Source organism: Pygocentrus nattereri, chromosome 24 (assembly GCF_015220715.1).
Source record: "Pygocentrus nattereri isolate fPygNat1 chromosome 24, fPygNat1.pri, whole genome shotgun sequence".
In the NCBI taxonomy this organism is placed as follows: Eukaryota; Metazoa; Chordata; class Actinopteri; order Characiformes; family Serrasalmidae; genus Pygocentrus; species Pygocentrus nattereri.
The window spans coordinates 20,032,155-20,046,105 of NC_051234.1; the positions used below are offsets into that span (position 1 = coordinate 20,032,155).

At 37.2% G+C, this 13,951-nt stretch overlaps 1 protein-coding gene across 1 annotated transcript; it reads left to right on the forward strand.

Moving 5' to 3' along the window:
- The first annotated feature begins 1,878 nt into the window (after nucleotides 1-1,878).
- On the forward strand, nucleotides 1,879-13,194 carry eif2s3 (eukaryotic translation initiation factor 2, subunit 3 gamma). Its single transcript, XM_017718216.2, has 13 exons — nucleotides 1,879-1,923; nucleotides 2,289-2,354; nucleotides 4,097-4,160; nucleotides 5,131-5,258; nucleotides 6,061-6,182; nucleotides 7,187-7,281; nucleotides 7,967-8,125; nucleotides 9,118-9,252; nucleotides 9,358-9,452; nucleotides 10,648-10,792; nucleotides 10,879-11,048; nucleotides 11,614-11,786; nucleotides 12,839-13,194. Exons 2-13 carry the CDS (start codon nucleotides 2,289-2,291, stop codon nucleotides 12,900-12,902), a joined length of 1,416 nt encoding a protein of 471 aa, XP_017573705.1. The 5' UTR covers nucleotides 1,879-1,923; the 3' UTR covers nucleotides 12,903-13,194.
- The last annotated feature ends 757 nt before the right edge of the window (nucleotides 13,195-13,951 follow it).

A 13,951-nucleotide genomic window follows, 5' to 3' on the forward strand; every position in this document is an offset into this window, starting at 1 on the left:
AAGTTAAGTCCCTTATTCGCCTGGTGTCTTTGTTGTGTAAATGGCACCTTTTCACAGTGGAATTTTTGTAACATCTATGCAAAATAAGAATGACAAGTTGTTTTTACTTGGTATTATAACTGTCTTCCTATGTGAAAGAAAAATATATTTACATATGTTTATTTACATCAAAACATATGTACAATACACAAATCAACCATAAATTTAAAACCACTTCCTTTTTTACACCCATTGTCCATTTTATCAGCTCCACTTAACCTATAGGAGTATTTTATAGTTCTGCAATGACAGACTGTAGTAATCTGTTTCATACCATTGAACAGGGTCAAAGAGGCCTAACAAAGTATGCAGAACACCACATGGACTACAGTCTGTAATAGTAGAACTACAAAATACACCTATGTGGTAAGTGGAGTTGAAAGGAAGTATTTTTAATGCTATGGCTGATCAGTGTGTGTGCTATATATGTGTAACGGTCCCATTTTTAAAATATATATATATTTGTGTACATACACACACACACACAGCTCAAAAAAATAAAGGGAACACTCAAATAACACATCCTAGATCTGAATGAATGAAATACTTTGTTCTGTACAAAGTTGAATGTGCTGACAAAATCACACAAAATCAATGGAAATCACATTTATTAACCAATGGAGGCCTGGATTTGGAGTCACACACACAATTAAAGTGGAAAAACACACGACAGGCTGATCCAACTTTGATGTAATGTCCTTAAAACAAGTCAAAATGAGGCTCAGTATTGTGTGTGGCCTCCATGTGCCTGAATGACCTCCCTACAACGCCTGGGCATGCTCCTGATGAGGTGGTGGATGGTCTCCTGAGGGATCTCCTCCCAGACCTGGACTAAAGCATCCGCCAACTCCTGGACAGTCTGTGGTGCAACGTGGCATTGGTGGATGGAGCAACACATGATGTCCCAGATGTGCTCAATCGGATTCAGGTCTGGGGAACGGGCAGGCCAGTCCATAGCTTCGATGCCTTCATCTTGCAGGAACTGCTGACACACTCCAGCCACATGAGGTCTAGCATTGTCCTGCATTAGGAGGAACCCAGGACCAACTGCACCAGCATATGGTCTCGCGAGGGGTCTGAGGATCTCATCTCGGTACCTAATGGCAGTCAGGCTACCTCTGGCGAGCACATAGAGGGATGTGCGGCCCTCCAAAGAAATGCCACCCCACACCATTACTGACCCACTGCCAAACTCATGGCAGTGGTCATGCTGAAGGATGTTGCAGGCAGCTCCCCATGGTGTCTCCAGACTCTGTCACATGTGCTCAGTGTGAACCTGCTTCATTATATATATATATATATATATATATATATATATATATATATATATATATATATATATGTGTGTGTGTGTGTGTGTGTGTGTGTGTGTGTGTGTGTGTGTGTGTGTGTGTGTGTGTGTGAATAAAAATAAATAGATTTACGTTAAACATTTTTAAACATTTGGAAATATATTACAAAGTTTTTTATTTTGAAAAATGCATGAAAATATATTTTCTTTGCCTAAACCATAATATGACTTCATTGTTTATACGCATTCATGCATTCACGCACACTTACATTTTAAAACCTAATCATCCAGGCTATTCAAAGAATAAACTATAAAGAATGTGAACTTTGAGCAGCCAACTTTGAAAATGCTTTTTTTCTAAGAAAAACTTACAACTTACAAAAATATTTTAGGAACAATAATGTATATAATGTCCTTTTAAATACAGTAACTAGGTAAACGTGCAGTATTTTAAAACATCGGCAGGATAGAGCGACAAAAAATGGACTACACAACTACAATGCCAAAAACTACCAAACTGATGACGCCATTCACACGTGACGGACCCTCGTCGCTATCGGCTTCATCCTCAACGTGTTTCAGAAATCGCACAGGTAGCTTATACATTTCTAATATCGCGCTGTATCGATGACTACGCTCATTTTCGTGCTTTAGGTTCACACACAACTGTGAGAAATGCATCCAGTAGTCTTTTTATGTATATTCGTGTAGAAACACATGGTTCCTCATCACTACGTGCCTGTATTGCATCATCCACGCCTGTGTACACGACCCACGAGTTTTTACTTATTTTGTATTCATTCGTTATCTATTTTACACCGCCTGGTGCATTTAGAGGTGCTGTGTTTTGTAGTGTAGTAATGAAGTCCAGCCCCTTTTTATCTGTTGAAACATCTTTTTTTGTTTGGTGAAACGTTCAGGCAGCGCACGGTCACCTTCTCATTTCTTTTCCTTTAAGATGGCGGGTGATGAGGGAGTAACGCTGGGTCAGCCGCATCTGGCTAAACAAGACCTCAGCACTTTAGTAAGTGAATTTATTTACTTTGTCAGTGATTTACCTGGTATTGTTTTCGTTTGTGTCCAATCTGATGTCCGGGTTCAGTTGTTTTGTGTTGTAAATCCGCCTCCACATGGCTGATAGTCAGATAGAGGAGCGTTCAGCTTCTTCTTACTGTGGTTTTTAGGGGAGCCGGTTTAGTTTAACCTCACTCCATGCACTTTTGGGGCTATATAGACCGTAGCTAGTCAGTTTTATCCCTAAAAGCACTGGTGTTATAATGCTACAGATATGAGGGGAGGATTAAGCCAAATGAAGCAGCAGTAGTTCTTGATGGATGATTCGAAACGGAACAAAACCACAAGTTAGTTCGCTGGTTGTGGTTGACCATAAGACTAAAACGTGACCTATATTATTACTGACCCTTGCGCAAATGTTCAGAATTTCAACCTAATTCAGTGAATGAGCAGATTCGTTGAGAGTGATTTGATGTGAAATGGTTAATTGTAGAGAAACTTGCATACTAATTTCTTCACAGTGGTGGTGATGGAAACCAGGAGGCACAATGTATATAACAGAAAATATGAACACTTCATTTACTAACTCTGTAAACATACACGTGTTTTTACATGTCATGTTGATGACTGTAAAATGGTGATAACTTATTTCAGATTTATGCTTTTTGTCTCACATCACCTTACACGTACCCCTCCACTGTGAACAGTTTAGATTAAATAGATTCAAATGCGTTTTAAGCCCAAGCTTTATCACAAATCTATTATACAACAATGCGTCAGACATGAGGCAGTGGAAATATAACCACTTCGTGCAATAATGTTTTGCGAGGGTGTCTAGAAGCGTTAAACTCTTCAAGTGTCTGGTTCCTATGACAGCCACTGTGAACAATTCTCATTTAGCAAGTTTCTCTAGAACGGCACACTTTGCACCAAACACAACCATTGAATTATAAAGTATTTTGAAAAATTGGTGGATTTTCCCTTTAATTATGTAATTACAGCCCTATTTACACTTGTCTTACGTGCAGGATTAGCTTATTAGTATTATTTGCTTAAAGCCATCACTTGTGGCCCCAAACTCACCAGGGGCCTATGAATATGTAAATGAGTATTATTATTATTATTTTTTTAAAATAATGCCCTGATTATCAATATTTAAGGAGTTAAGATTCCATTTTGCCAGATGGTCTATTAGATGTAATAACACTCCTCCAGTACTTTCTATTAACCAAATTCACTATATAAACAACACTGTTTGGGCTTTAATGGGCCAAACTGCCATTTAAAATTGTTCGGTTTTAAAGTAGCTAACTATTTAAATGGAATGAGTCAAAGTCCTACATTGACGTAAGAGGTAACTGGACATTTAGCCCCATGAGCCATGCGTAGGCATAGCTGCAGTGCTCAAATACCGTGTCAGTGCACTTACCTGCTTTGTGTTACTATATCATAAAATTACATCACAGGTCTACCAAAATAAAAACAATAAATTACTTGATCTTGGCTGATTCTGATTGTGCATCGCTGTTAATATAGGGTGGCAAAGTGCAGTGCTTGCAGAGAGGTTGTTACATTGTTGCTGTGTTAAAATGAATAGAAAGTATAATTGTTTTATTTGTGTATACACAAGAATGCAATTGGTGTGATTGGGGTGTGTGGGCCATTCAAATGGCCATCCATTTGGCCCCAAATGTTCAGTAATGGTCTGGATAAATGTGTATGTGTAATGACTTGTGACATTTCTCCTTGCAGGATGTGAGCAAACTGACTCCACTCTCACAGGAGATCATCAGCAGACAAGCCACAATCAACATAGGTGGGTTGGTGGGGAATTATGTGTCATCACTGATGGACGAGTACCTCTTATGTCTGTTTTTTATTTTTTACTTATTAGTGTGATGAATAGAAATGGTTCAGAATTACATGATAGAAAATCTTGTTGCATTAGTCTTTCTCCTGTAAAGTTACCATTTTGGAGTAATAGGGTTTTGTTCCAGCAGTAGCTTTTTTTTGTTGTTGTTGTTTGTCTGTGTGTAGAAACACAACCTCCAGTGATGATAGTGGTGATCAGTTGATATTTTCCTACATTTAAACTGTAAATATGTTAATTTTGTCAGTCATTATGCAGCAGTGATTATTCACAAGTGGTCTTTTCAGTGCTATGCATTTTTTATATACATATATATATATATATATATATATATATATATATATATATATATATATATATATATATATATATATATATATATATATGTATGTATTTATATGTGTGTGTGTGTGTGTGTGTGTGTGTGTGTGTGTGTGTGTGATTGGATAGTGTAGTGGTTAACACCTCTGCCTTCTACACTGTAGACTGGGGTTCAATCCCCACCTGGGCAAACACCCTGCACTATACCAATAAGAGTCCTTGGGCAAGACTCCTAACACCGCCTTGGCCTACCTATGTAAAAATGATCAAATTGTAAGTCGCTCTGGATAAGAGCGTCAGCCAAATGCTGTAAATGTAGTGTGTGTGTGTGTATATATTATATATACACTATTTATATATTATATATTATTATATATATATATATATATATATAAAATGATGATTGATATATAATATTACGTACGTGCGTACATACATACAAAGTTTACCAGTAAAGAGTTTAACCTTTTTTTTTTTTTTTTTTTTAAATACTTATGGCACACCTACATGCTATAGTGAAGGAAACTGTATCAGACTGTGAATGTAGAATTTTTATTTTTATTTTTTTTTTTAAATCTTTCTAATTTCACTACAGGAACGATTGGTCATGTGGCCCACGGGAAGTCAACAGTGGTGAAGGCAATTTCAGGAGTTCACACTGTCCGGTTCAAGAATGAGTTGGAGAGGAACATTACTATCAAATTGGGCTATGCTAACGCCAAGGTAAGTAAAACTGCCTCATTTAAGTGCTGATATGCAAAAGACATCTGAAAACAGCAATGAGCTGCTTAAGCTTGATTCAGTTTATAGCATAAATGTCTTCAGAAGCCTTTAGCAATGCTGAGAAATGCTATTACAAAGACGTATATATTCACATCATTATTCGGAATCATACCTAAGGCTACTTTCACGTTACCAGGTTGAGGTGGCACAAATCTGATTTTATGTCGCACAGATCTGATTGTTTATTTTTCATATGTGGTTCTAAATTAGATACATATTTAATTCAGGGCCACATGACTGTAATGAGAACGGTCAGATCAAAATTCATGTGCTTTTGTTTTTCTCTCTCTCTCCACCGAGAGCTTTTCAGAGCAGATTTTGGTAATCAAGGCTTGTTCTGCTGGTTAGTTTGTTCGGTGTTCATGACTCATGTGCTGACGTGTCACTGACGTGATCAATAACAGATTTAAGTCAGTTGTCTACACAGATGTGTAGACAAGTTAAAAAAGATTAAGCAGGCATTGTTTTTATTTAATAGCAAAGGATTGTTTCGGTTAAAATTCTGTATGATGCAAGTCGCTTATATATAAAAAAAAAAAAAAGTAAGGCTTTGCATTATGTGTTTTCTACAGATGCATAACCTTGTAGTAAACTGTAGTATGTGTATATATATGGTTCCATTTATATCAATCAATTAATGTCTTTTAACTTGTTTGACAGGTTTTATAAAGTTAGTATTGATGTTTAAGGAAGAAAGGGGTAATCTAATATCATATTTGATGATGTTCAATTTTCACGTCAGGTGTATAAACTGGACGACCCCAGCTGCCCGCGTCCTGAATGTTACAGGTCATGTGGCAGTAGCACTCCGGATGAGTTTCCCACAGACATTCCTGGCACTAAAGGCTCCTTCAAACTAGTCAGGTATGTTAATGTGCTTTTCTTTTGTTCTTCTGCAGTAATTTACCGTTCTTGAAAAATCTGAATCGCGTGTCAAATTAATAATTGATTTTGTTGAGAGCATTTTAAGGTGTTTTATTCAGTACCTGAACTTTAATGGAAGGAGAACAGCGATAAGTAAAATATCGCACTTATCGTTACAAAACCACATATCTCCATTTTTTCCCTTTTTGGCATAATTTGAAAATACCTTTTATCCTTTAAATTGTGTCTAAATTTCATCATGAGTTGACTAAAAGAAAAGGCCCAAAATGACTTGGGCCATTTCTTTTAGTCAGTTGACTTATGTTAAAAGTAAAGGACGGTTTTTTTCCTTTTCCTGTAAAGTTGTCATTTTGGAGATACGACGTTTTGTTCCGACAGCAGCGATATTGTAATTATCTACTTGCAGTTATTCATAGGTATATGTGTCTCAAATGTTTTAGACCCCCACTTTTCAAAGGCAAAGCATCTATATTGTTGATGCACTACCTCTGAGCTCGGGAATGATGACGGTGCTCATGACAATAAAAATGGATTTGCTGAATAGTAATACAGAAAATGGTATAAAACACAACCTGGCAGTAGTGCAAATGGATTTGTCCTTCAGGCTTACAGTTTCTTACTGAAAGAGAGAAATATGACCATTTGTCGCTGTTTATTGTGAAATTACATTTAAATTTGTTTGTTAATGCATCGTGACAGGGTGAACAGTGTACTCTGCAGTTGGTATTGGATTGTGAATGTTCTAGTTATTTTTCCCTGTACTATCAATGTTTGTTTCAGAGATTAAATATATCTGATTATATGAATGCTGTTGGTGTCTCCATTTTGGTGTCTTCTTTTGTGTATGACTTTCTGCTCTGAAGTTCTGTTAACTTTAAAGGAAACCGTGCACTCTGTATAGAGCTAGAGCTTTCAGGGGAGAAAAATAAGTCCTGTCTGTTTGATCAAACATGGACTCTTATTTTTATTTGTCTTCCTGTTAGACATGTGTCATTTGTGGATTGCCCGGGTCACGACATCTTGATGGCCACTATGCTGAACGGCGCTGCTGTGATGGATGCTGCTCTTCTTCTCATTGGTCAGTGTTTTTTCCACTTTAGCCACCAGCAAGGTGGGCTCAATGTCAAGGTCCTGTTTACACTGTTATCTGATTGGTTATTGGATCGTCCTTTAAGACGCAGTGCTTTTTGTGTTTCTCCTTTTCAGATGTAGTTTTTGCATTCAAATATTGATCAGCTGGCGACTGGTCTCTTAGTGTGTGTGATCTGTAATATATTGAATTTCATTTCATGATGTTATTGCCTGCGAAATGTACCAAGTGAACAGTACAAAGAAACTTATTATTATTATCATTGTTATTGTTATTGTTATTATTTTACCACAGAATTTAATAGTATAACTGTTACAGCTGTGAGAGGACAGCATCTCAAACCACATTAAAGTGACAACTGGCTCACCTCTCAAGCATTATTATAAAATAATTCTAAATCATTCCATGATAATTTAATCGATCTGTTGTGAGGATGAGAAATTGTGGTGCTCACAGCTTAGTTTTTGTCAGACAACAAAATTATTTATATTCTTGATTTTAAACAATTTTTGAATGCATGTAAATGGTGACGCTATTGGAATAAGTTTTTGTAGTACAGTCTCCTGTATGTTCTGTAAAGCTTGGCCATGGAAAGGTTAATTAAATTGTTGTAAGGTCAGAGATTTACACCACATTTTGAATAAAAATCACCTGTTCTGTTTTCTTCTTTCAGCTGGTAATGAGTCATGTCCTCAACCTCAGACGTCAGAGCATCTGGCTGCTATTGAGATCATGAAGTTAAAGCATATCCTCATCCTGCAGAATAAGATTGACTTGGTGAAAGAAAGTCAAGCCAAAGAGCAGTATGAACAAATCTTGGCTTTCGTGCAGGGTGAGTCTTTAGCTGCCTGCTATTGTGCTGACGGTGTTAATGAAACTGCTGCTTTTGGCAAGAGATCATTCATTTTGCAGAAACAAGGTTTTACAGGCAATAATGAATGCATATGCTGCATAAAAATCCATCTATGTAAAACCACTTGAGTAAAGTAAGTTTACTGAAGCGAGCATATTTAATTTGGCCATGAATAGCATTATGATTGTTTTACAAGATACATAGACAGTGTAAAAGTAAGCCTATATAAAATTTAAAATGTGATATCCTTTTAAATACACAAGACTGTTTGTTTGTTTTTCCTAAATTGCAGCTCTAGTTTACTGGACATGGATTAAGCCTAGTCTTGAACAAAATTTTAGTTCCAATAGTGTAAGAAAAAATTTACCACTGTAAAATATGTGTAGTCTAGGCTTAGGCTTAATCTGGATCTGAGAAACTGTTTTTCTTTTTTTATATAAATGTTTTGAGACTTGTCCAAAACCATTTGTGAACCTATGTGTCTTCTGAGTATTATGTGTTATTTTGATGATAAATAGTGATAAACCTGAAAAGATACATTTTCTTGTGTAGGGGTATTGTGCCTCACAACACCCTGCATGTATCCCTCCACCATGAATGGACTTGAAAAAACATTTTCCCCAAACCTTCTCAAAACTCATCATAACAGTGTATTTATAACCACGTCATTTAATACATTTTTGTGGTGTACCTTTTAAAGGCAGTAAACTCTGTGTTTTAAAAAGCAGTGAACCACTGTGAACAATTCTGACTCTGTAGGTTGTCTAGAATGGAGCATTCCGTGTCAAACCACTCTAAATGGCTGTATTTACATCTTAACGATTTAATTATTTTGACAACAATAGTGCATTTCCCCACAAGTATGTGTCAGTTACATATGTTTTGTTTTTGAAATGTTATTTTGAAAATTAAACATTTGAATTAGAGAACGTCAGTGAATAGTTTTTCACGTCAATGTTCTTTTTCTGCAGGCACAGTTGCAGAAGGTGCTCCCATCATCCCAATCTCTGCCCAGCTAAAGTATAACATTGAGGTGGTGTGCGAGTACATTGTAAAGAAGATTCCTGTGCCTGTTCGCGACTTCACCTCTGAGCCTAGGCTTATTGGTAAATTTCCATTTGGGTTGAGTAAGCTATAATTGATGATAAGTACATTTTAAAACTCATTTTGTCAATAAGTATAGGAAAGGTTGTCTTTTTCTCCCCCAACAGTAATCAGATCATTTGATGTCAATAAGCCTGGCTGTGAAGTGGATGATCTGAAAGGAGGTGTAGCTGGAGGCAGTATCCTGAAAGGAGTGCTGAAGGTGAGATTAACCCTGTTTAAGAAAAATAGTTTTACATCTTCACAAGATTAGCCTCCCATCATTTTGACCAAAATGTTTCACTTTTGTTGAATTGAATAGGCACTTAGATTAATTAAAACTCCCATAGAAACTCATTAAGTGTTGTAGTTACGTTGTTATGGCATTGCTAATCTGTTTTTTTTTTTTTTATTAAAAAATTTAGAAACCCCTGTTCAAGTGTCATTACATACAGTTGAATGGGCCATTTTCTGACTACTTTATGCACCATTTCTATGTACATATGCTAAATTCAAGCAAGTAATTTGCCATTACCTTTGTAAAAGCCACTTTTTTTTTATATTACTGTATTTCGATCACTGTTGTATTTATTGCTGTATATACTTTTGACTTTGTTAGATTTTATTCTTTATATATCAAATAAATGTAGCTGCAGCATTCAGAATGACTTTATTAATGGAAAAGTGAAAAGAAATGGCAGAAAAGGACATCACCCTTAAAGAGTTACAGTGGTTAAAGTATAGCAGTAGGCTTCATTTAATGCAATGTTGTTTCAGTGCGCAGGAATGTTGGCTTGAAAGTAGTTGTATGTAGAGTTATTCATCTTTTGACTCCTTAACTAATTCAGAATATCCGGTGACGTAGGGGGTTATGTAGGACAAAATGGCCTTTGGTACGTTTTTGTTTACCATGGATGGGTAAGGACAGCAATTATTGAAAAATCTCACCATAGTAGTAAGGGGACACTACACAACTTCAAAATGTATAATGTAAAAGCCAATATCACAGTAACTGTTTACAAACTGTATATTGCCTAGTGTTAAATAAATAAGCCATCTACTTTTTTATGAATTTCAAATGCAGTGATGTGAAAACATTTCATTAGAAATAGGAAACAAAGTTCATTTGGAATAACCTGCCTTGGAGTACCTACCAAAAGGTGTACATTGATGCTTTCGTAATACAATCTTATTAATTTCCACTGTCTGAACAGTACCTTAATCAACCATGAAAACCTTACCCAGTACGCCATAAAACAAAGAACAAATGTATTGGCTAATTCTGTTTACTTGCAGTAGAACTTTAGCTTTATACTTCTCGAGGGGATAATCTCTTCACTACCTTTGGCTTCAAAACAGCTGCCTTTTCTGTGCCTTTATGTTCTCACCCCTGTCTTTGTTTTTATTCATGTTATAAGGTGGGTCAAGAGATCGAGGTCAGACCAGGTATTGTTTCCAAAGACCATGAAGGGAAGCTCATGTGCAAACCCATCTTCTCCAAGATTGTGTCACTGTTTGCTGAGCACAACGACCTCCAGTATGCTGCTCCTGGTGGCCTTATTGGTATGTGTTTGTGGGGCAAAGAGGAGTTTTGAGCCATGTAAGGCTCTAAGGAAAGACACCTAACTCCTATGTGTTCTTTGATGCAGGTGTGGGCACCAAAATTGACCCAACGCTGTGCAGAGCAGACCGTATGGTGGGGCAGGTGCTTGGTGCAGTGGGGGCACTTCCTGAAATTTTCACGGAGCTGGAGATCTCCTACTTCCTTTTGAGAAGACTTCTTGGTGTCCGCACTGAAGGTGACAAGAAAGCAGCAAAGGTGAGCTAAATACTTGCTGTTTTGTAATTTGTTACTGGGTGCATATGGACAATCAAGGTGATGACTTTATTAGAATTTCCTGCCTTTATAGGTCCTTTTTATAGGTTTAGTCCATCTGTTGCTGCACAGTTCATCAGCCCCTTTTTGATCTATTCATTGTTGGTCATTGTCGGAGTGTCTGACTACAGAACTGCTGTTGTCCAGATATTATTTTGTGATCAGTTCTCAGCACAGCAGTGACAAGTGGTAACTTGTGGAGCTGGTATGATGAAGGCTAAGCAGTGTTGCATGATTTTAAGGGGGATAAACCACCCAGAAATATTCAGCCTAGAGTGACTGTGTGGTCAGAAATTGACTGCTAATAAAGGCTAAAGATGTGCTGCTCAAAGTGTGGCCAGAGAGGACATTTGATTTTGCTTGACAGAAAGTCATCTTTAGCCCACCTCCATTGAGGGAACATATTTTTATACTAAAGAACATTCAATTTTTGTTTTCCTTCATAAACTGTTTGTTTATGCTATTTAATGAGAGCAGTGTTTGTTAACCCTTTTCATTTGGCCTGTAGGTTCAGAAGCTGTCAAAGAATGAAGTGCTGATGGTTAACATCGGCTCTTTGTCGACGGGAGGCCGCGTGAGTGCAGTAAAGGCTGATTTGGCCAAGATTGTGCTCACCAACCCTGTCTGCACAGAGGTCGGAGAGAAGATTGCCCTGAGTCGCCGAGTGGAGAAACACTGGCGGTAAGCAGATATAATAGAAATTAACTTATTCTGTATAGGCCACTTACTCAGCTTGGTATACTGAAGGTTGAGCAGATGCTAACTGAATAGAATTATTCTCTTCTAACAAAGCCCCATCTCTGAAATAGTAATGTTCTTCTTAATGTTGGTATATATTAATATAACACAATTTTATTTGAAGTAATTCTGGACCATTGGCAGGAAAACACCCTGGACAGGTTGTCAGTCCGTCACAGGGCACACATACACATTCTCAAACATGCATCAAGGAAATTTAGTAGGTCCAATGTTCCCCACTGCATGTCTTTTGAATGTGGGAAGCACCTGGACGAAACCTGAACAAATGCTGGGAGAGCATGCAAGCTCCACACAGAGAAGTGGCTGGGCCGGGGAATCGAACCCAGACCTTTCTGGCTGTGAGGCGACAGCACTACCCACTTTACCACCATGCCACCCTATTTTCCAATAATATTTCAATTTTTTTTTAAAAGAGCTTGCATTACCTTTAGAAAGAAAATCAGTGAAGCTTCATTATGTTCCATTACTGTTGTTAGTCACTGGAATATTTTTTAGTGGCTACTTCAAAAAAATGACCCATTCCTCAGCTTGTTACATAAATTAGCTAGCTACCTGAGTACAGTTGTTTAATTAGTTTAAAATACACCTCATTTTGTAAAGTTTTCACAAGGAAAAAAGGCCATCTGCTTGTCACAGAAACCTGTTTAGTTACACCGTTTTAGTGAACTAGCACATTAAAATGTAAAACCTGCAGCTTGAATAGATGTAGTGTAAATCTGCATATTTATTATATCGCTTATTTTCAGCTATAGCTTATTCACTCTAGCTCAAAATAATGGGCTTGAAGTGCCACTTTTTCCCTGATCATTTAGCTCTTGCTGAACCTCAGTTTGTCATAACATTGTCAAACATTTTGTTACAGGAAATATTTTATAGCCCTAGTTTGGGGCTTTGGTATGATGGTTGCTAATTGTTTCCTTGGATATTTTTGCCCATATGTAATTAATCCACTTATTTTCTGTTTTTCTTTCTAGTCTGATTGGCTGGGGTCAGATCAGGAGAGGAGTGACCATCACACCGACAGTAGATGACGATTGAGGATTCAACAATTTGAAAGAAAGGCTAACGTTGTCCCACCGTAGGGCATAAATATCAAACCATTTTTTCCACACTAGTGCAGTGGTCAGTGCTGCACAGAGGTCAGGGGAAAGGGATCTTAAGAAGAACGCACTGGCCCCGAATTTTATGATGTGTGCCATCCTCAGTAGCAGGACTGGTTTCATTTATACTGCAAAATGAGAAAAAAACTGCATTTTCCTGGGTTTGGCAAAACTGTTGTCAACAAATTTCAGTGATAACTAATAAACACTTTGGATCAAAACCTTTTGAATATGAGTGTTGTAAGTTTATCTTGGATGTGTACGAAGGAAAGGGCTTAAAGAAGAAGCATGTTCGATATTTGCATTAATTTATAGAGCTGGTATTTGACTGATTTAATGTTTTATTTTTTTGACTTAAAATAGTTTATTTAAGGGTTTTTTTTCCAGAGGTTTGCAGAATCAGGTTATTCACATGCAGACAGATTTATTCACACTGGATTTAATGTGAGATGCTCCGCTATAGATATTTTTGTAGTCAGAGTTGTTTGCAGTGGTGGTCTTAACAGGTCTCTAAAAGCTATAATTAGGAGGGGGAAAAAAAAACATTAAATGATTGTGAAAATGTTGCCTGATGCTGGAGACACTGTTTTATGATGGTATATAACTTTGGCCTAAAACATTTTTTTAATCCGTTTATGGTGGAGGGTTACATGCAGGGCGCTGAGGTAAAACGTTTACCAAAGAAAACTTACTATTTTACCATCAACAATACATATGAAAACTCGGATGACGTGCAGGGTCTGAGTAGGTTCAGAGGTTGTTTCGTATAGTGAATAAAAATGACGTTGTATCAAGACCCCTGGTTCCTATCACCATCAATGGAAAGAAATCGGAGTTGCTATGTTTCTCTACATTGAACCGTTTTACATCTGATCACTCGGAATGACTGTTTACACCTTAACTGAATATACGCCGGAATTTTGGAAAACTTTGGAAATACCTTTTAAAGGATACGTTTGAGCTGTGGCCTGAAGGCTGAAAGAATGC

Excerpts from the sequence above, each read along its gene's own strand:
- eif2s3 (XM_017718216.2), top strand. The coding sequence starts at position 2,289 with ATGGCGGGTGATGAGGGAGTAACGCTGGGTCAGCCGCATCTGGCTAAA. Across the intron at positions 6,183-7,186 it reads GGCTCCTTCAAACTAGTCAG|ACATGTGTCATTTGTGGATT; the intron begins GTATGTTAATGT and ends TCTTCCTGTTAG. Across the intron at positions 11,049-11,613 it reads GTGACAAGAAAGCAGCAAAG|GTTCAGAAGCTGTCAAAGAA; the intron begins GTGAGCTAAATA and ends TTTGGCCTGTAG.